This window comes from Onychostruthus taczanowskii, unplaced genomic scaffold, assembly GCF_017590055.1.
Source record: "Onychostruthus taczanowskii isolate IOZ18803 unplaced genomic scaffold, ASM1759005v1 scaffold2, whole genome shotgun sequence".
Classification (NCBI taxonomy): domain Eukaryota; kingdom Metazoa; phylum Chordata; class Aves; order Passeriformes; family Passeridae; genus Onychostruthus; species Onychostruthus taczanowskii.
In genome coordinates this window covers 27,362,858-27,386,289 of record NW_024499239.1, presented here as the reverse complement: position 1 = coordinate 27,386,289, position 23,432 = coordinate 27,362,858, and the positions used below count along the sequence as shown (strand labels likewise).

The 23,432-nt window shown below is 45.1% G+C and overlaps 1 protein-coding gene and 1 long non-coding RNA gene across 2 annotated transcripts in view; one reads left to right on the top strand and one right to left on the bottom strand.

Annotated features, from left to right (window-relative positions):
• The window catches only part of LOC121334918, an 81,094-nt gene that overhangs the window by 5,227 nt on the left and 52,435 nt on the right, over positions 1-23,432 (top strand). The window lies entirely within an intron of this gene.
• ADRA1D (adrenoceptor alpha 1D) overlaps positions 13,600-23,432 on the bottom strand; it is a 43,415-nt gene continuing 33,582 nt past the window's right edge. The window contains exon 2 of the mRNA XM_041402467.1: positions 13,600-17,907. Within this exon, the coding sequence (XP_041258401.1) occupies positions 17,339-17,907 (569 nt within the window). The 3' untranslated portion in view covers positions 13,600-17,338. The remainder of the gene's footprint in view (positions 17,908-23,432) is intronic.

Below are 23,432 nucleotides of genomic sequence, written 5' to 3'. Positions count from 1 at the left end.
ATATATACACTCATATTCTTTATATATTTTTAATATATAAATATATATTGATCCAAAATATGGACGTATTTTAAGGCTTATATGTAGAATTCGGTGTAAAATTTCTATAGAATAAAATTCTAATATAAGATTATTATACACACACCACACACATATATACACATATATATGGATTATATGTAGAATTTGATCTAAAATAGGGACATATTTTAAGGCTTATAGGTAGAATTTGATGTAAAATTTCTATAGAATAAAACTTTAATATAAGATTATTATACACACACACATATGTATACACATATATGGATTATGTGTAGAATGTGATGTAAAATTTCTATAGAATATATAAATATATATAAACATACATATGTAAATACACTCCTAATTAATATATATAGTCATATTCTTTATATATTTTTAGTATATAAATATATTTTTATCTGGAATATGGACATATTTTAAGGTTTATATGTAGAATTGGATGTAAAATTTCTATAGCATAAAATTTTAATATGAGATTATTATACACACACATATATACACGCATATATGGATTATATGTAGAATTTGATGTAACATTTCTCTAGAATATATATAAATATAAAAAAAATATATAAATACACTCCTAATGCATATGCACACTCAGATTCTTTATTTTAATATATAAATATATAAATATATTTTGATCTGAAATATAGACTCATTTTAAGGATTATATGTAGAATTTAAATGTAAGATTTCTATAGAATAAAATTTTAATATAAGTTTGTTATACATGCACATATAAATATATAAATATATTTGAATATAAATATATTTGCATAAAATAAATTTATATATTTATATATTTATATATTTATATATCAAAATACAAATATATAAATATACAAATAGATAAATGTAATACATTTGATAAATATATTTATATTTGGTATTATATAAATTATATATATTATATATTATATATTACATATTATATATTTGATATTATATAAATATATTATATTTGACAAATATAAATATGTTTTTATATTTATATATAAAATATAGACATACAAAAAAATAGAAATAAAATCTACATATATAGATATGAAATATAAATGTAAAAATATATAAAATACAAACATATCACTCCCAGAGCTCTCTTGAGCTGCCCCTGCTGTGGACTTTGCAAAGTGCCCAGATGACCTTGAATTCCAGTCCAGTTCTGCCCTCGCCCTGCAGCAGGATCCCTTCCCACAGCCCGCAGCCTGTGCCGGTGTCATGTCCTTGCTATGCAGGAACATCACTGCAGCCACGCCTGCTGCTCCAGGACAAACATTTCCACAGGGGAACGCCGGAGTGGGAGAGAAGGAGCCCTGCTGAGGAGGCTCAGCACTGCTCACCCCTGCTCTGGGGACAGCTGGGACATTCTACACGTTCTTCTCGACTAAAGGGATGGACTTGGCTGGAAAAGATTGCTAAGGAAGGCAGGAGCCTCCCTGAAATGGGAAATGTAAACCCCCTCCCTCCGAATTATTATAATTTTGGAATTAAGGGGGCTCACAGGCAAAGATATGGGAGCAGGAATAACAGCTCTTTATTAGGGAAGAAAACAAAAATAAAATAAACAACATAGTAATACAAAACAACCCTGCCATAGTCAGAGCAGGAGCTGAGCCCTGTGGGTCAGGGTGGTGGCACAGTCCCATCCCATGGGGGCTCAGCCCTCCTGCAGTGCCAGCTGTGGTTCTGCTGCAGCAGGGATCCTGCACAAGGCTGCAGTTTTCCTCTGGAGCTCCAGGGCTGCTGGGGATGGGCCTGCTCTTCCTCTGGGAATGCAGGGCAGGAGAAAGCTGCTCCTCTGGGAATGCAGTGGGCAAAGGCTGCTGGGTTGTTCCAGGCTCAGATTGTATCCAGGTAGGAATGCTTGGCTCCTCCCCTGGGTGGAGCATCTCCCAATGGGATGATGGAATTTGATCAGCCATGCAGGGACACTCACTGGCCATGGACAGAAGATAATTAATAATTAATGGCCCATGAACAGCAGAGATCTCCCGGAGGGCGGATTGGTTGTGGAAGAGATAAAGAAAACTGCCCAATGAACAGAAGACAACTGCCCCAGCTCTGACAGATGGGAATAGAACACACATTGCCTTGCAATCCAGGACGTGGACCCACCTCAACTCATCCTGGGCTGGGAAAGATTTGCTTTTCCTGGAGGATTTGGGTCACAATGGATGTGCCAATCCAGCTCCCAAGGAACACAGGCAGGAGTTCCTCTGTGGGTAAGGAGACAGAGAAAGCAAATGACAAGGTAATTTACAGGTTTCCCTCTAAATTTGGATGGGATTTTGGAGAGATCTCCACGAGGCAGGGGCTCTGAAGGCAATGCCAGGTACATGAGCTGCTGGATGGAAATACCACCAGGAAGAAATGCAATTTTTCACTGGGCAGGTGTTCTTGCTCCACATTTCAGTGAGAAATTTTCACTGAATCACAGAAGGGCTTGGGTTGGAAAGGACCTTAAAGCCCATCCAGTGCCACCCCCTGCCATGGGCAGGGACACCTCCCACTATCCCAGGTTGCTCTAAACTCTGTCCAACCTGGCCTTGGACACTTCCAGGGATCCAGGGGCAGCCACAGCTCCTCTGGGCACCCTGTGCCAGGGCCTCACCACCCTCACAGGGAAGAATTTCTTCTGAATATCAAATTTAATTCTCTCCTCTTTTACTTTTAAACCATCCCTGTTGTCCTACCACTATCTGACTATTTAAAAAGCTTCTCTTTTTTCACAAGCTCCCTTTAACTACTTCCAGTGATGCAGCACCTCTGGTCCATGGAATGACAGTCCCTGCTCTCACTGTCAAAAAAATTCTTTTCCTTTTTTTATTTTCACATCCCTTCCTGCCAGTGGCTGTCATCTCCAGATGCCAGGGGGACATGGGTAGTGGGAGTCCCCCTGGAGCCCCGTGCCTGCCTGGTAGAGGCTGTTTGCTTTTGAGAGCCACAAGTGCTGCTGCTCTGACCAAACACAAGTTTTAGATGCTTGATCATAGCCCTGGCCCTTTTCCAGGCAGTCAAAACCCCTGGTAGCATCAGCCATATGAAATATTTGGCAGCTTCTCTGCATGGTTTGAATCATTCATGGAAGGGCAAAGATATTCTTTGCTGGATTTTTTTTTTCCTTTTTCCTGACATAGGCAGTTTCTGGTGAATCTGCTCTCAATTTTGTCCCTTCACATGTGATTATTCAGCTTTCCTCACTGATGGGTTTGGCCAGGGAGCTGGGCTCAGTGATCATTCTGGATCCCTTCCAAATGGAGATATTTTGTGATTCTGTGTGGGACGCAATCAAAAACTGTTGATGCAATCAAAATGTTGAAATCCCTCTGGTGTACCTGGCAGGGAAGTGGCCCCTCTGTGGTGTGTCTGGTTTAATCTGGTGGGATTTTGTGATGTCCAGGTCACATGAGCTCTCCAGCAGGTCCTTCAGTGCCATGAAACACAAAATAGCTTTACAGTCCTGGGCTCTGCTTTATCCTCATTCCATCTCAGTGCCAGAGCAGAGGTGATTGTGGATTTCTGGATGCAAGGAGACCACAAATCATGCAAATTTTAATGATTTCCAGCTCATTAGTGTGGGAGTGGAGGAGGGATGGCGGCCTGGAGCAGATCTTGCTGTTGTGGAGGTGAGAGATAAATTGGATACTGGGGAAGAAATTTGGGAGTGGGAGATTTTGCCAATCCCTGCATGAAAAATTGAGAGTTCTCTGAGCATCACCGAGGTTTTGAAAGGAGGTAGAGAGAGAAGGAAAAGTGCTAGTGTGGCTCAAAATTCCTAATTAGAGAGAGATCTGAGCCAGCCACAACTGAGAGACACACAACATTGGGAGAGATCAGGATCAGTGGGCTCTGATATGGGAATGCTCACAGCCAGCCCTCCCAGAGAACAGAGCAACTGTCAGATTTTTATTTATTTCCTTTGGAGACGATTTTTCTACATCTCAGTGCTGCATTTTGGGCCTCTATTGAACTACAACTCCCTTAGATCAGAGCCCTCCAGGAGCTGGAACCACTTTATTCTCAGCTCAGAGTCATTAAGGAGGATAAAGAGGAGGAGAAGAACATGAAAAATGAAACTGTGCACCTCATCAGTGACAGTGACCAATTGTGGCATCAATTGGTGCCCCAGGTGACCAGGGACAAGGGTGATGGAAGTGTGAGCCAACCTCTGTCTTCACACACCTGAGCAGATATTGCTGCTTGCTTTGCATGAAAACCACACTTTCCAAAGAGAAAACAAGGATGAATTTATAGAAAACAAAAAAAGGAGAGAAAAAAATAAATTTTCCTTCTGAGTAACTGTGTGTGTACATAGAGGATATGGAAGTGCTTTTATCATAAACAGCAATTACAATAAATAACACCGTTTTTTGTATTCACTGGGGAGGCGGCGAGGATGTATTAGCATAAAAGTGACTCAGTCTCTAAGTCTAGATGCTTCGGAGTGCACCACATTTATTTTCCACTTTCAATGGCAAATTTCACTTCCAGTCATCAGCATTTTTTTTTTCCTAGCTGATGATATTTACACACTCTTTTTTGGTTGTTGTTTTGCTGGAGAGAGCGAGAAAAATCCAGCCGAGGGCGGCGCTTTTGGTTAACTTTCTCCATTTCCTGGGTAAATGCTCTTTGTGCCCTCAAATGGCTCCCAGACCTTGCTGAGGCTGGAAATGTGAGCTTGATGTCACCCATGTGGTGACACCAGCTCCTGTTGTGCTCCACGGACTCCTCTCCTCTTTCCTGGCACCCACCTTGGTGAGACTCAACCATAAATATTGGGATTTTGGGGTGGGAGGGTCGTTCCCTTGGAAACACATCACTTGACCTTGGTGCCCTTTCACTTGCTAACTGTTCTGAGGATGGGAAAGATGTAACAAAAAGCTCTGACCAGCTGGAGCAAATTTGGGCGGTGAAAACTGAGGTCATCCCTGATTTATGAGCACTGCTGGGGTGCAGGGTGTGCCAACCTCCAGAGCACATCTGAAATTAAACAACAGGGACTGCATTCTCCCCCTGGTTGTAAACAAATCCAAACCAGCAGGGAAGAAGAGCACTTTTACTTATTTTCTTTTTTTTTATGTTATCTTTTTAATATGCTGGATGGCAGCCAGTGTTTCTCACTGAAGTGTCTTTAAAACTGTGCCCAGCCAAGTCTGGCTGTTTGAGGAGTGTGTGAGCAGCTGCTCTGAGGCCTGATAAGAGCTGCTGCTTCCGAGGCTCTTCAGAGCCTCTAATCTGGTTGATTCTATCCAGGAGAAAATGGAAAGCTCTGACCTCTTCACCTCATGGAAGAAGGGATGGCATTTCTCACCCTAGCCTCAGAGGAATTTCACCCAAGACAAAAGGTGGCCTATGGAAAAATCCATCTCCTGAAGCTGGAGGCCTCACACAGATGAGATCTATTTTCCAAAAGATCGTAGGGCTGAGGAATTAATTGCTGGGGTACCAGTTGTGGGTTTCTCTGGGTCTGGACTGAAGGCACTTGAGACAGTATTTAATGTTCAGACTCAGGTGTTTGTTATTTCTTATCAGTAAAACAGCCTCACAACCATGAGTTTGGCAACTTTTCATCAGAAGGCACAAAATGGCCAACAATCTCTTGTTACAAGGTCTTTTAAGACTAAACTATCCAATTAAGAGCTGACACCTAGATTATTTCCCCTTTTAACCCAATAACTGATCCCAAAGAGTCCCCAATATGGATTTTTCTGCCCAATTACAAAATGCCACCCAAACCCATGAAGAAGGAGGAAGAAGAAGCTGTGCCCTCCATCTTGCTCCCATCTACAACATAGCAGAAATCCCAAAATCTAAATTTCTCACCCAGTGACATACCTACACTGCTCCCTATGATCTATTTCACACTTTAGTGGATTCTGGTCTATCTTGAAGTTTTGGAAACTTTCTCCATGAATGAGAGAAAGTCAGTGCTCCCCTGGGGGTCAGGACACCCCAGAGCAGACAGAGAAATATTCCCAGTGCCCTGGGTTTCCACAAGTAATGACATTGGAGGTCTCTAATTCAGCCCTTTGCTCAACACTGGGCCAGGATCAAGTTGCCCAGGGTCTTGCTCTGGGTAGTTTCAGGTATCTCCAAGTTGTAGCTGCAAAGCCCTTCTGGATGCCTGGCCCAGGGCTGCACTGCACTCAGAGGAAATACTTTTAATTTGTTTATTTGGAATTCCCCTTGTTGGACGTTGCCCCCATCACCTCTGAGTGGAGCCTGGCTCTGTCTCCTCTGCACCCACACTGAGGTGCAGCCAGAGACCACCTAAACGTTCTTTTCTGTGGGGTGGGTGAACCCAGCTCCCTCAGCATCTCCCTGAGTGCATCCTCCAAACTCCTGGCCATTCCTGTGGCCCCTGGGCTCCCTTGTCCAGGTCACCTTCCATGGCAGCCTGGCCTTCCAGCAAAGAGGCATCCTTATCCAAACTGTCCCTATCCCAGGGAAATCTCCTGGAGATCTGCTGGTCTCCAGGGTGGTAGCCCAGATGGTTCCCCTGGATGGGGAAGCATGATACTGCTTTAACTTTTCTTTCCATTGATTAATTATTTATGGTCCACTAAGGTCCTTTTCCTTTCTCTTTCGTTTTTTGTCCCCTTTTCTTTGCAACTCATGCTGATATTCTGGTTGTTTTGTTTGATCTGAGACTCTCCCCCAGATTCTCTTTCAACCTGCCTCAGAATGAGCTCCAGAGCTGGGAGCCTTTTTCCTCCTTTTGTTCTGCACTCAGCCAAGAGATTCCAATTTCATTTGAAGATATTTCATAATCCTTTTTCAGTTATTTTGGTACTTTATCCCTCCATTAGATATTGCCTCTTGTAGAAACCTGGGGTTTGGAAAATTTTTAAGCTCTGTTAGATATTTCTAACCTAATTCAATTATGGATTTTGATTGGGGTTTTTTCCTATTTACTTAAATTATTAAAATATATAAACAAATTCTGAGTTGTGTATGTTCATGTCTATCATTCTGTTCTGTTCATGTCTGTTCATTCTGTCTGCCCACGACTTTTTTTTTCCTGTGTTGCCAGTGGCATTTTCAGAAATACATTGACACAAACACCATTTCCTTGTTTAAAATAAATAAATAGACAAACTCTTTTACTTTGCACTTGCCTGTCACACTGGATTTTGCTGCTAACCTGCCATTGCACCAATGGAAAAAAACATTTGATTTAGAGAAGTTGGAAGTGAGATATAATGTACACAGTCTCTAAATCCTGATGGTCTTTGAAATTCCTCTCCTGTGATGTGATTTCCTCTCTATTACCCATTCCTCTTCCACTTTTCTTTCCCATATAGTCAATACTGACTTCCTTTGTAAAGGTTTATTTGTGTTTGCAGCCTTGTTTCTACATTCAGCAGTTTATCCTGAAAAAGTTCCCTTCCCTCTAGGGATAAGGTAAAAGGTGGAATAAAGGTTTGATAACAGGTGGAATAAACACAGAAGAAGAAGAAAAAAGTATGATTAAAGTAATTTCTGACACTGGACAAAGTTTATTAGATCCCACAATCATTGCTGTATTCCAGAAAGACCTGGGAAAAAGTGTGAATAATGAAGTTTGGTGGCAATCCTTTGTTATTCAGGGCAAAGCTAATGCTAATTGTGAATATTTGTGTGGGAGATGTCTGATTATTGCATCAGCAGGTGTTGAATTCCATGCTGAGGTGGTCGTGCACTCAGGAGAAGGCAGCAGCACCCAGGGAAGGGCTGCTGGAATGGGAACCTCAGCTCTGTGGTCAGAAAGGCCAAAAAAAAAAAAAAAAAGGTAGGGATTGCTTGGAAAGGAATTGTGAATAAAGAAAAATATAATTGTTCCAGGTGCATGATGGTGTTATGAATGTAATGACATCCCTGGAGGAGCTGCTACTGAAATAGTCAGGTTATTTGTGGCCATTTGTTCCTAAAAAGGAGGGAACAGACCTAGGAAAGGTCAAGGGAAGGAGGGAATTGAGAGGTCTGGAAAAACCTCCTGCTCAGCTAGGCTGGGATCTGCATCCCTGGAGGTGTTCCAGGCCAGGCTGGGCAGGGCTTGGAGCATCCTGGGACAGGGAAAATGTCCCTGCCCATGGCTGGCGGGTGGAATGAAATGATTTTTAAGGTCCCTCCCAACACAAATATATCTGGGATTCTGAGACCAGATTTCTTCTTTGGAGAAGGGATGGTGGGGCAGGACATGATGGTTTATAATTTGTGAATTAATTACACACATCCCTGGACAGCAGATTGGAAGCAGTTACTGCCACAGGATAGCTTGGATCCTGAAAGTAGATGTGGGATGAAAAAGAAATTAGAAATATCCAGTGATTTGAAGCCCCTTGGTGACCCCTTCTTTGCATGCCCTGAGTGTCAAAATCCAATTTCTTGGTTTAAAGAGAGGCTGGAGTGAGAGAGAGGCCTCTCAGCCTGTCAGTCAGGTTCTCCTCTCTGCTAATAAATCCCTCCAAAATAAATACCTAAATGAAAAGGGTAAAAAAAAACTGATCTGGCCAATACCCAGCAGCAGAAATAGCTGAGGGGGCCCTCAGTAGAAAAATGTAATGCAAAGAGAATGGGTGCTAAAAATAAAGTAAAAATTAAATAAATGGAGAGGAGAGGAGAGGAGAGGAGAGGAGAGGGAGTCCTTACCTTTCCTTCAGGTTCCTTTGGGCCAGTGGCAGAAGCTGTAAAAATTAAATAAATGGAGAGGAGAGGAGAGGAGAGGAGAGGAGTCCTTACCTTTCCTTCGGGTTCCTTTGGGCCAGTGGCAGAAGCCTCAATGATTTTCTCCTTTGCAAAACAGGTGCAATCTCTGGACAATACTTTCAGCTCAGCAGCACTTGCCAAGTCAGAAAAACTTTTATTTTTAAGGGTAGACAGCATATTTTGACAATTGAGCCTGACCTCGTCTATAAGCAGGCCAGGAGAACAAATTTTTACATGAAACCCATTACTTTTCCCTCAGCCAGATCATGCATTGCAAAAGAATTCTCTCTTCTCTCTCAAGTTTTGCATTTCAATCCCCCTGCCCTCACATTTTTGAGAAAATTTGCTGTTTGTTAATAACACCCTGTGCTTATTTTGCTTTTAAATGGAATTTTAATTTTTTAATTTTATTTTTTAAATTTGAAATAATTTTGATTTTTTTTTAAAAATTATTTCCATCTTCCTTCTAGAAAAGTGGATTTTCTATTCCTTAGCCTGCTGATGACAGAATCCTGCTTCCCAAGAGGCTGGGATCAGTTGGAGCCTGTGAGACTCTCAGGAATAACTCTGTGCCAGAGCAAAGATGATAATTTAGGGCTGATTGGAGAAAGTGGAGACTGAAAACCAAAGTCAAATCACGTCTTTCTGGTACATTAAACAGCAGGGGTGTGTTTATTCCTTTTCACAGGCAATTTGTTGGCACAATTATTCATCTTTGCTCAGTTTGAAAAGCTGGAGGTGGGATAAATACCTGTTGTGCAACCAGAAATAGATGGACAAGGCACAAAAATTGAAAAAACTCCCAGGTTCTAATTCCTTGGGAGTGTGTTGTGAAAAATAAAGCCCAATCCAGCCTGGCCTTGGACACTTCCAGGGATCCAGGAGCAGCCACAGCTTCTCTGGGCACCCTGTGCCAGGGCTCAGCACCCTCACAGGGAAGAATTTCTTCCTAATATTCAACCTAAACCTGCCTTTTTTCAGCTTAATGCCATTTCCCCTCATCCTGTCACTATATATAAAAAGTTGCTCTCCCTCTTTTTAACAATCTCCTTAAAAATAAAGAGTGAGAGCAAACACATGGAACTGTTCAGAGCATGGAATTGTGCAGCTCACAGGAGCCTCCGAAGCCTCAAACCCCTTTCCATCTGGGATGCCACCTGTGATAAATATTTGCCTGGTGGAGGAATCCACATCCCCACGTCCTAGCCGGGCAAGTGATTTCAGTAGTGGAATATCAGAATGCCCATTTTGGATTTCTGCATCACTTGCGTGGTGATTCAGCAGCTGCACTGAACACATGGAATTTTGGGTGGTCTGAGGAGCACCTGAGACCCAGGCCCATGAGTGCTTTGGCAAAGAGAGCCCAGAGAGAGAGTTGGAAGGATAAATTCTACACGTATTTATCTGTGCTTATGTGCAGATCTGGGCAGACATCTCTATTAATACAAATATATGAATATACACATGTATAAAACCACATTTATACCCTGTCAACCCCCGTCCCCTGAAGCTTTAAGAAGCAGCATTTAAGCTTGAAACTCTGAAACAGCTGAGAAATGAGAGCCCTACAGCAATCAGAGTGAAATTGGATTTACCCTGTGAATCATCTGCTGAGGACTGCAGTAATAAACACACATAAAACAATGGCAATTTACTCACATATTAACAACTGCTGCCAGGGCAGCAAACCTTTTAAACCCACAAAACCACCTTGCTGTGAGAAAAACAGGAGGGTTATCCAAGGGCGTTCCCTTTTCCCAAGGATGTGTGGGAGAAATTTCAATTTCCAACTTGCAAATGAGGAAGAGCTTTTGGGACACCTCAGCCTAAGTGAATTTTGGCTTTTTGTTCCTATTGGTAAACCCTTCTCTGCTGGGTTTGAGGCTTTGGGGGGGTCTTTTCTTGTGTTCCTGTCAGTTTTGTGAATTTCCAACACCTCCTGCAAGCTTTGGGAACGGGAAGTCTCCATTGACAAGGAGAAAGACCACGGTGTTCCTCTCCTAATAATTCCAGCTGAAGCCTCCTGGCCAAGGATGTTGTTAAGATTTGGAACCTTCTCTTTCCAAAAACACTCTCCTGCCACAGCTGATCCATCCCTTGTTCTGCCAGGTTTCAAAGCAGCCATGGATCTGCCAGGGGAGAGCAGAGGGGTTTGTGCCTCTCAGCAGTGCTGCTGCCACTTAAATACTTAAATATGGTCACATTTCAGTGAGATTTATCAATCATCTCTAGCCCTCAGGGATATTCTTTCTTTTTTCTTTTTTTAATTTTTTTTTTATTCCATTTTTTTTTTTTTTTTTCATCCAGAGAGCAGCAGCTATAGAGGAAAGAATAAATTTCCAGCACAGGAGCTGGATCAGGCCTTGATTTTTTTATGAAAATTCCAAATGCCTTCTTTCAGTGAGATTTTAGCCACGGTGAGCTGGACTAAAATGGGCTGAGTCCCTCCTTGCCTCACTCTTTTTGAAGGCAAAGGAGAAGAGTGAAGCAAGCAACCTCCAAACTGTGAATTGTCCTGCTCGAAGCTGTGTTGTAAAAAGTTAAATTTGAGATCTGGGCAATATAAATGCCAGGTAATGTTCTGAGAAAGTGCATAAAAACCTATTTTTAATGCCTCCACCCTTCCCTCAAACCCCAAGACATCTGTTGCCCACCAGCACTGCATACAGGAAATCTTTAAATCTGGGCGAGTTTGGTTTATTGAACTGAACAGAATGGAACATTTTTGCTATAAACCTTTATTTTTAATGGCCTCCTGGGACCTCAGTGTCATTTTCCCTCTCTGATTTGTCCTTCCTGGCCTCTTGGCAGGACTCTGTGTCCCGGGATGTCACAGGGGCTGTCCTGGGATGTCACAGGGACTGGGTGGCGTGGTGTCCATCCTGATCTGACTGTTGGGGATGAGCTCAACCACAGCAAACATCCTCTGTCCTCTTTTCCCAAGAGAAAAGAGGGATCAGACTCTGAGTTTCTCTCTGACCCAGCTCAGGTCCTTCTGCCATGATCCTGAGCCAGTTTTGCACATCAGATTTTCTGTCCTGTTTCCTGACGCGTGCAGATATCTTGCACAACCTAGAATGGCTCAAATGGCATGAAATGCCCATATTCAACCCAGAATTAATTATTTTTTTTCCTCTAATGATATTTAAACATGTCTCATTCACAGACACCTCATTGGAATGGTGAGGTTTCAATCCATGAGCTGAATCTCACAGAAAGTACTAAAAAACCCCAAACCTTCTTGTCAGTGACCTTAGTGTCACTCTGTGTGTTGTGAGTCTCCAGGGAGGGACCCTTAGAGGTCTGAAAGTGGAAAAAAATATTGAAACCTTTGCCTAGGATGGCTGAAGTTTCTTGGGAAACCTCTGGGGCATCTCCCAGTCCCAGCTAAAATTCCTGTCCTGATAAAAGGTTGTAAAAGTCTGTTTATTGAGGGTCTGTTTTTCAATTTCTGAGTGGCAAAAGAAATTTCCCAGCAGGAACTGGCACACAGGGATGGCAAAATCTTTTGACCTTGATGACGTGATGTACATTTGGGACTAAAATTGAGTTTTCCATTCTTTTTTCCTCATTTTTGCCTATGGGGAGGGAAAAGCAGGGTGGAATTTTAGCATGGATGGGCTGCCAGTGTGCAGAGGGAAGGGACACAGAGAGGGCTGGACCTTCCCAGAGCCTGGCTCATTCCGAGTCCCCTCTCTGAATTCTGAAATTCAGAAGGGATAGAGGGGAAAAAAAAAGCCAAGAGTGAAATATCCCTTGAAATATCCTCCCAGGTGACAGCAATTGCTGCCTCAGGGATTTCTCAGCTCAGAGATTACATAAACGTTTCCAACTGCCCTTGATGGGTTTATCTGTCACCAAGGCACCTAATTGCTGTTCTAACCCCTGCAGACAGATGCAGTATCTCGTGGTGATGAGTTCCACCCTTCAAAATTGTATCATGTGAAGAATCACCTCGCTCACTCGGTTCACTTTGATAATTGGGTTTGATGTCACTTAGTTCTTGCACCATGAGGGGCTGTGAACACTCATTCCCTGCTTGTCTTCTCCCCAGCACTCCTGGTTTTACAGTCAGTCATCAGAGTGCCATTTGATTTAAATGTTCCTTGAATGGAAACTGCCCTGTAACTTTGGTCCATTCTAAGTCCATCCTACCGTTTTTGAACTGAATAACCCCAAAAGCAAACAGGAGTCAAATTACACATATTCAGAGGTGCAAAGATATTTTCAAGGTAATTCTCAATCTCTTCCAGTCTCCATTTCTTCCTCCAAGTTTCCCAAAATAATTTTCACCTCTGATTGCTATCAAATATTGATCCAGTGTTTTCATGTTAGATCTCCTTTTGATTTTCCCTTTCGCCTTTCCCTTTCCAATCTCAGATATGCATCATATAGATAAGAATCCCAGAATGGTTTGGGTGGGAAAGGACCTTAAAGATCACCCCATTCTACCCCCTGCCATGGGCAGGGACACCTTCCACTACCCCAGGTTGCTCCAAGCCCTGTCCAGCCTGGCCTTGGGCACTTCCAGGGATCCAGGGGCAGCCACAGCTTCTCTGGGCACCCTGTGCCAGGGCCTGCCCAGAAAGTCTGGGGAGAATTTTTTCCTAATATCCAATCTAAACCTGCTCCCTAGATGTGGCTGGTGCAATCTCTTCCTGCCTCTGTGTCACGAAATTGAGAGTGTCCTCTCCTGACTTGCTTTTATCATTAATTCTTCCAAGTGGGAAAGATTATCCCTGTGAAATTGCAAAAAAATGTCTTAGGGAAATAAGCAAGAGGGGATAATTTTCAGGCTTTTCTTCCTCCCTCCTTCATCCCCTATAACCCTTGTTTTAAAAATCAGACACAGCAACGATTTACAGCAACGTTTTAGACAGGTTTGTGCATGTATTTGGTACAAACAAACAAAAATATGTGCATTCTGTTTCATAGAGCTTACATCAATCTGGCAGAACCTGAAACACAGAACAGAAATACTCCGGCTAATAAATACATCTGGGCATGAAAAATAAAAATCTATACATAAAAAATTCCAATGTTCTGCTAAAGAAAATGTACACTTATATACACACTGTAAACAATAGTAATGCAACCCAGCTGCAGCCCAGCTCAGGCTGACAGGGACCTTCCTTCCCTCATGGACTTGGGAGAGTCCAGTGACACAAAAACTCATTTTCCACCCCCAACTCTTGGTTCCCTGGAGCAGCAAGGTCTGAGAATGCAATTGTGACACGGAGCCAGTGCAGTGAGGTGGGATCTGATGGATAACTGAGGTGCAGGTGCTTTGGGAAATGCTGCCTGGAAAATTTGCTGGAACAGGGCCATTCCCTCAGGTGGTCACACCCTTGTGGATCCAGGAAAACCTGTGGGATCGGACTGAATTTACCTCCTGAAAGTCTGAGCGCGTTTTTCCAAACTTGGGAGAGCTTGGAAATTAGGGGATTCAAGGAGAAATGCTCAATTCCAGGCACTCAGGTCATATTTCATACAAGTTTTTCCTTCCTCCCTGCCAGCAAAGACAGCCCTGTCTCCTCTAAATGAAGCTCTGCATGAGCAGCCTCAGAGTCCAGTCCTGGCACTGCTTCTGATGCAAGATGCCAAATGAAAGCAGGGTGAAAACCAAGTATTTTGCAGCACAGCAGAGCTCAAGGCTTTCCTACAGCTCCTTCCAGAGCATCTCTTGGGGCCAGGTCAAATACAGTGAGGAACTGAGCCAGAATTTGGGCTTTCATGTGTGTGTGTGTGTCATGTGTGTGCTTAAACTGACTTTATTTTCTCCCTTGTAGGTCTGTAAAGACTTGGGATGGAGAGGCAGCAAACCTCCAGACTAAGCCTTTTTTCCTTCCCAAAAAGCTGTCAAGGGGCTGGAGGCTGTAAATATAAATATTTCAATACTGGAAAAAAAAAAAAAAAAAGAAAAAAAGGAAAAAGTATATTGAAAAGATCAGGGAGAAGTGTAAGCAGTAATTCCAGCTCATTTATGGGAATGCACTGCTTGCCAGCATTTGCTAAATGTTCATTTATAGAGGGATGTTTGCCCATTTGTAGGAGAATGCCTGGTATTTTGGGAATGACACATTTATATAAACACAGTGAAGTGTGTGTGTATGTCTGTCTGGTCATGGATGTCCTCTCCCTGGTCCCTTCTCTGCCACATCCCCAGTGCTTCCCATCAGGATCCCAAAAACACCCAGGTAAACAGTGGCAGCTGCAGTCCTCACACTACAAAATGACTTTTTGTGCCACCCCATCATCACTGTAAGATCTCACTTCCCTTCAGAGCCAAATAAACAGGGGGAAAAAAAATCTATTTCCCCCCAGAAGCTCCCATGGGGTGTTGGGAATTCCCTGCTTTGGTAGGGCAACCTCAGGCTGGTTTTGCAGAGCTGGAGAACATGCAGGTGGTTGTGAGTCTGGGTTCAGTGTAAGCGCTGGGATTTGCTGCTGGGAGGAAAATATCTGGACAAAATCTGCTGGTATTTGTGCAATAATTGGTCCAGTTTGTCCTGCATCAAGTAAAGGGTGTTGAGACAGGGCCAGCTCCAGATATCTTGTCTCAATACGCACTGCACAGAAGCGTAAAAAAATAAAAAAAATTCCAACTTCCCTCCCGTTCTGTTTTCCTTTAAAGCAAATCAGAAAATCAGAAAGAAAGGTGACATTCTCCTTGCTGTGCCTGGCAGCCTTTAATCTTCCTTTGGCAGCCACCCTTAGTGGGATGAGCTGGATGTGCTGCAGGCACTTCCATGAAAGGCTCCTCCTGGGTTTGAGGGGCACTGCTGATGTGGAGCAGTTTCCACTCAGGACACGTTCAGTGCCATGTTTCCACCCCTCAGGACTTCCCATTCCTGTTCTTTAGTTCCCTGGCTTGAGGCCCTTCACCTCAGATCCCTCCTTGCCTCCATCACCTACGTGTCTCCTGCTCACGGCTTAACCTGTTGGTCGCTCCTTGGGGCTCATTATCTGAAATTTGGTTAAAACACTCTGAATTTTGAAACCAGTGACTGAAATCCACGGCCAAGCAGAGTTTAGGTGACCATTTCCTGAGCTGCCTGGTCAAGGTGGGCTTGCCATGGTTTCAGGTCCTGGAGTCTCCTGGAGGAGGCCGTGGTGCCCTCCCGAGGGGTGCTCACACTCTGGGACTGTGAGCAGGGAAAAAACCACTTTAATTGTCACCACTTTTGACACAACCAAGGCAATTGTTGGCAGCTACCAGAAGTCTGATGTATCAAGCATGTGGGAAGCCCCTTGGGAGAAGGATCATGAGTGTGACCCTGACTGGGGAGAAGATCCCTCCCTTGGAATGAGCTCCCTCTGCACCTCAGCTCCACTTCAGCTTGGACTCTGTGGGCAGTAGAAATGCAAACTTCCCAACTCAGCCATCCCAGCTTTCCTGAGCCACAGCACAGGCTGGCTGAGGACCCGCATTACAGAATCACAGAATCATTATGGTTGGAAAAGGCCTCTTGGAATCCAACCACCAACCCAGCACCACCCGTTCACCATTAAACCACCTCCTCCAGGGCCACATTCACACGTCTTTTGAACACTTCCAGGGATGGTGACTCCACCACCCATCTGGGAAGCCTGGTCCAGTGCCTGACCACCTTTTGACTGAAGAAATCCATCCTAATATCCAGCCTAAATCTTCCCTGGCACAACTTGAGGCCGTTTCCTGTTGTCCTGAGTGAAGCCCCTGGGATGCATTTTTATCCTGCGTTTTCTGAGAAAAACAAGAGCAAAGAAAGGGACAGGAAGGTTTGGGGATGACTGACACCAAAAGGAGCTGGTTTCTCTGAGTGTCACAGATGGATGTTCACTGAAGCAAGGTGGGTTGCAAGTGTTTCACTGGAGAGTGAAATGCCAAACGCTTCACAGGATGGAATTAGAGGAGAGAGACCTGCACACCCCCTGGCAACAGTGCACACATCTGGAGTACTCCTCTGGCCTAAAACCAGCTGATGTGGAAGGGCCAAAGCTGTGGCCACTGCAGAGATGATGACTGAGAGCTGGGATCCCTTCACCTTGCTTGGGAATACCCAGGTCTGCTCTCCCTCCAAAGCCAAGGCCTCTTCTGGATATCCTGTTCAGGACCTCCAAGCTCCCAACCCACCCACATAAAGGATCAGCTGCCAGCTACTGCTTGGCAGTGTCCTTCCTGGGTGCTGCCTCTGGATGGAGACATGACCACATGTACTAAGGCAGGGTTGGCAACTTTTGGGATTCAATCTTTCCATCAGATTTCACTGTGGTGTTTTTAAGGCAAAGGAGACATCCTGGTTTCCCTTAATTGCACAGCTTCTTCCAAAGCCAAAGACAACCATCCACCAGAGGAGACAGCTCTTGCCCTAAGGTCATATCCACACCTTCTCCTCCTGCTGTTTATTGTTAGAATGGGATATGCCATTGGCTCTAATTTGAGGAACCCACAGTCCCACAGAAGGGGCTGAGCTCCACGTGGGGGATGCTTGGACAACCTTTGGGCAACTGCATTTTATACCTGATCGCTGCTTCCAGCCTGCCTGACAGACCCACAGGTGGTATCCCTCCATGTTTCTTCTGGATACCTCTAAAGAAACCATCAACAGCTGCCCCAGAGGCTTCAAATATCTGTTTCTCTCAGCCCACAGCAGTCTGTTAAGTCATGGGTTTGGTAGTCGATGGTTTCTGTGAAGTCATGAGGGATCCCGATCGAGACAGACTCCACCTCTGTCTTGTAGGTGGCTGTGGCCCCCCCTTTGCTGGAGCCACCCCGGATTTTGTTAGAAAGGCTGTTCATCTTCTCCTTCAGCTGTGTGGACGCTGGTTTCTGGAAAGGCGTCAGCATCTTCCAGCCCTTGAAGCTGAGCGTTCGCCTCTTACTGCCTCTCTCCTGGAAGGAGGAGTTAAATATGAAGGAGCTGTTCAGGGTGTTAATCCTGGGCCGTAGGTCTGTCTCTGAGTCCTGCACCGAGCTGTTGATGGAGGCCCCTCTCCAGTGGTGGTCGTAGACCCTCCAGATGGGCCGGCGCCGCCGGCGGCACTGGCACTTGAGCAGCCGGATGAACGCGCGCTTGAACTCCTTGCTGGAGCACGGGTAGATGATGGGGTTCACGCAGCTGTTGAAGTACCCCAGCCAGAAGATGATCTTGAAGACGATTTCCGAGGGCTTCAGGGACGGGAAGAAAGAACCTTGGGAGAGATTGAAGGGAATAGGGTTAGAGGAAGTGGAAGTGGAAGGATATCAGTAAAGTGATAAGGTGTCGTAGGTTGATAAAGAAGTGAGTTTTTTTGGGAAGTTATAGCCAGGCTTTGCTGGAACCAGTTCTCTGAGCTTCCCAGAGGATGGTTTTCCTCCAGCAAACAGCCCAGGGAGCTTTTATGTAGTGTCAGTCACAAAGCTGGTGGCCAATCCAGTCTGGAAGAGGGGAGATGTGTTGAGAAGGCTGATGGTGTGGTGGTGGTGAGACCCTGGACCATGTTTCTCAGAGAAATTGCATCTCCTCACCCCTGGAACTGTCCAAGGCCAGGTTGGATAGGGTTTGGAGCAACCTGGCCTAGTGGAATGTGACTTTCAGGTAATTTACTGCCTCCAGACTTAGAGACTTCTGCATAAAAGTATGGCCACAGCCCTGTCACCTGCACTGAGAGAAGAGCAACACCCCTTCACCTCCTCCTCTCGTGTATTTTGGGTCATCAGTGCCATAAATCCTCTCTTCAGATTCTGTGGTGATGCTAAGGGGGGCTGTCAGAGTGGGCTCAGATAATATCCACTGCCCCAAAGCTTGTCCTTGATACTTTAAAACACTTTTGTCCACCCCATCCCACCTTAGGTTTTTGCAGATTTTCCCAGTGGTTTGCTCGGTGAAAAAGCTGGAGATATATTTTTTTTGAGCCAGAAGATGTCAGTGTTGCTCCCACATGGCCTCAGAACAGCATTCCTCACTTGGATCTGAAATAACTTTCTGACTCAGCCTTAATTTCTTTTAATTTTAGCTCCAGATGACAAAGCATGCCACCATGTGACTGAGCGTTAATTTGTATTTTAGTAAATAACATTAACTCCAGATATCATTATTATTTTCCCCTGCGCTCCTAAGCCTGGTGTCAAAACAGTAAAACAGGTGCCAGGAGCCAGAAATTCATGACTGACACTACATAAAAGCTCCCCGGGCTGTTTGCTGGAGGAAAATCATCCTCCAGGAAGCTCAGAGAACTGGTTCCAGCAAAGCTTTTATACACCATCCCTAAAAAGTGGAGAAATTTCAGCCAGACTCAACATTAGGTGCGTGGGCAGCTCCATCACGGCTGTGTGGGGGAACACAGACACATCCCAGCATTTTATGGTGGTTGGGCAGGCAAAGCAGATTAAATATCTGCTGAAGGCCCACCCAAGGCAGGCAGGAGCTCAGGCTGGCTGTCAGTGCATGCTGAAGGGGACATGGAATAAGGACAGTGAGCAGGACTGACATCTCTGTGCTGGGAAGACTCAAGGCCTTCCTGGGAATGAAGGCATTTGCAGCTGAATGAGCAGCTGCTGCTGGTGGCTTTGAATGGAGCAATGATCATGGAATGGTTTGGGTTGGAAGGGACCTGAAAGATCATCTTGTCCCAAACCCCCTGCCATGGCAGGGACACCTTCCACTGTCCCAGGTTGCTCCAAGCACTGTCCAAACTGGCCTTGGGCACTTCCAGGGATTCAAGGGCAGCCACAGCTTCTCTGGGCACTCTGTGCCAGGGCTCCCCACCCTCACTGGGAAGAATTCCTTCCCAATATCCCATCCATCCCTGCCCTCTGGCAGTGTGAAGCCATTCCCCTTTGTCCTGTCACTCCATGCCCCATAAATAGTCTCTCTCCACCTTCCCTGTCAGCTCCCTGAACACAGGGCTCACTTCTGTAGAGGCAGTGACCCCACCTTGGTTGTTTCAGATAAAAGGAGTTTATTCTCTCGGGGACAGCGCTGAGATTCCCAGGTTGGCTCCGGGCTGCTGGAATCAGCAGTTTTGATTTTAACCCCACCAGAAACACCTCCCTGATTGACAGCCAGGAGCTCTGAACCACCCCAGAGGTGCTGGGGCCATCCCCCTTTGCCTTCCATACATCTCCATCTTCATCCCACCATGGCTTTGACCATCCCCCTTTTTCATAGTGCCCCCAGCCCACCCCCCTGGACCTACAGGAACCATGGATGTGTCAGGAAATGGGACCTAGGAAGATGAAGGACTTCATTGAACATGCAATCCTCCTTATTCCCTTGTCAGAGAGAGGTTTCCTGCCTCAGTTTCCCCTCAGAGAAAGGGTAAATTACCAGGAACTCTTCACAGTGTTGCTGTGAACCCTGTTTGCAGCGTGCTCTGGGTTCTCAGAGGAGCTGCAGCTCTGTGGAGCATTTTTTAGCTTCAAGAGAGAGGAAAACAAAAAACTATGGTAACAAAGCAAATAAAAGAAGGGTCTCTTTTTGAATTCAGCTGGTAATTACTGCTTGAGCCAGGCTACTTAAGAGATTGGTGCTTGCCTAAACAGCCTGATGGTTGCTAAAATAATAATTTCTATCTGGTGTTTAGCAGTTCAGGGCACAATGCAGTTTCTGTATTATGTGTTTTGTCTTTTGCATCCAGATAGAAAACACAAATTGAAAAGGAAAAGAAGCTATGAATTCTCTGAGTTTCAACTCTGGCTGGTTTTCACCCAGCAAGAACCTTGTGTACATATGAAGACAAGGGGCCCATTAGCATCCTCATTACCATGCAAATAAGCGTGCCCCTCAGAAGGGACGTGTCCTGAGTGCAGCCACAGTTTCCTCATTTCCTCGCCCTGGGATGAACAGAACTGGGCAGGGAATCCCCAGAACAGCTCCTCTGCACATGCTGGAGCCTCAGAATCTTCTGATGGGCACTGGGAGGCTGAACGTAGGAGGATTTGAGGGGTTTTTTTAGGGAATGAGTAAAAAAATCGAAGAAATCAGCTCTTGCTTTCTTACACTTGAATATGCAACAACACTTGGAGGGGTTTTGGGCTAGGCTTTGTATCATTTTCTGTATAAATAAGTGAAAGGTACTACTGAGTGATGGACACTTGAAGAGCTCAGGAAACACAGAAGGGTGTGTCCAAGGTCCAGAAATGTGAGTAAAAGATCAGGAATAACAACACAGAGTGACACACCAGAACTTCAGTCTTCTCAGTGTAAGAGCAATTTTTGGTGATCTGGCCCCAAAAGCATCAAGGCCAGTACAGGGCATAATCAAAGAAGAGGAAACATGATTTCTGTAGGGTCTGTCACAATCCAGCAGGAAACCTGGTCTTGTTTAAAGAGGAGCTTTTGCTGAGCACTCAAAATCAGCCCTCTGGGCTCCTCTCCTGGGCATCCAGCTCAACACCTCATGGGGTGAGGGACGAGGAGATGGTGTCCCCACCTTAGGGACTACCATCAGAACTCATAATAATAATGCTGGGGTCTTAACAGTCCACTTGGGGACTTTATTCCTTCCATGTTTTTATAAAAAAATTATCCCACATCTTGCAAGATCTGAATCTGACTGGGTCAGGGCAAGGGCTGTATGTTCTGTTGTGACCCGAAATAATTATCTTCAGGACCACTGAGAAATTAAGAAGGCTGCAGGTGAGCTCAGGAAAAGCCTGCTTGCAGCTTGCAAAGTGACTGAAGTTACAGACTAAACATGATCTGAAGATTGCACTTCAGTTTTTGGTGATGCAGAAGTCGAGCCAATAAAGTATGTGCTCATATCTTTTTTTAAAAATTACTGTTACTTGTTAATGTCACCATGCTCATATTTGGGGAAAACCAGGCAGGTAAAAATCTCTGGAGCCATGGGCATACTTCCCAAAACTGTGGAGCTCTGTGGTGGGTGGCAGTGGATGCAATCTGCCCTCCATGTATCCAAACACATATCCCATTTTTTTTTTAGGTTGTTTGAGCTAACACAATCTCATAATCTCTCCTCGCCTGCCCTTCTCCACCCTGCCCTCCCCATGACTCACTGGAAGGTGATATCACTTGGACTGTTCAGAGTTGCTGGTCCCACTGTTCAGCACTCAAAAAAATAAAAATGAAGCAAAACAAGAAGAAGAAAAAAAAGGACAAATGCACCAATGCAAATGGAGCCAGTCCAATCTAAATTCTGGCCCTGGCTCCCAGTGTACAGCCAGAATTCATGAGCAGGCTTAGTTGGCAAGGGCATCTTTGTTGTAAAAGGTCCCTGCTCTGCAGCGTGTCCTGAACAGTCCGTGGAGCAGGAATGCTGCAGACCTGGGAGCAGGTGGGAAAAACAAAACAAAGGGACAAAATCATGTCCCAATGCTGCCCCAACTTGGAAATGCAAGGAGCAGCAGGACTGGTCAACACTGATAAAGGTGTTGCTGTTGCTTGGTGTGGGCTTTGTATCAGGAATGGGCTTGCAAAAAAAAAAAAAAAAAGCTTTTGGAGAGCTGGGCCTTACAGGTGTCATCATGGAGAGGGAGGTGAAACCTTCCACAGGAGGTGGCAGGTGAAGAGCTAAGAAGAGGACATGGTTCATCTCACAGCAGGTTGCTCAGCTGTGGGTGTCCCTGCAAGCAGGAGGTAAAAATTGATTGGCCAAACTTATGGAAAATTAAAAAAAAAAAATTACCAATGTGTGAACCACTCTGTTTCTGAGCTAGGAAGCTCCAGAAATCCATCTGTAGGATTAGGACTGTGGTGTGGACAGGTGTGCCATCACCTGAGCTTCTAGTTGTGGCCTCAAAGGTTCAGGAGGGGATTGAGAACTGCCTTGGGAGGTATCAGAGAAGAAAAAAAAGAAAAATTACAGCTGGTAGAGAAAAGGCCCTGGCATAGGAGGTACCACAGCTGCTCACTGTGGGTCCTCCTGGCCAAAGGAAGTCAGAGAATCATGGAGTGGTTTGGGTTGGGAGGAATCATAAAGCCCATTTAATTCCACTGTCCAAGGTTGCTCCAAGCCCTGTCCAAGCTGGCCTTGGGCACTTCCAGGGATCCAGGAGCAGCTACAGCTTCTCTGGCACCCTGTGCCAGGGCCTCAGCACCCTCACATTCAAAAACCTTTTCCTTGTATCCAACCTAAATTCACCCTCACTCTCTTCCCTCTCTTTTTTTCCGACTCTCACAAAGTAAACTAATTAAATCTGCTCCAAAAGAATCATGATCTGCCCCTTCCTGCTCAATACCCATCTTGCATTTCTCCTTGCCAGTTCCTTCCTAGGCCCTCATGATGGATAATCTCCCTGATGCAGCTGCCAAGCTGTGGGAGAACAGGCTGGATTTCAGCAAGGACTTCTCCCAGCGTGTGGGACTCAGATTCTCACTGGTCTTTCCTGACCTTCTCCTCCACTCTCTCCAGTGGGTATTTGTAGGCATGTCAGGGTCCCTAGAGGGTTAACACCTCCTCGGTGTGCCTTGGAGTAATCAGGGAGTTCACTGCCCTGCTAGGATGGATCCAAGAGCCGCTTGGCCTGGGGAGGAGGACAGCATGTTCACAGCCACTCCGGCGTTTTCCCTGGAGGACGATGGCATTGGGATATCGGGTGGAATTCCTCAGGCCTGTCAGCCCTGCAGCCAACGCCATAAACAGTGTCACAGATAAGCAGCAGCTTCCCAATGGAAGCCCCAGTGAGCTGCCTGCTTGTCTCTCTGCTGCCTGTGTATCCAACTTGTGCATCCTGGTCTGGCCCAAAGAGAAGCAGGGAGAAGCCACCACTCCCC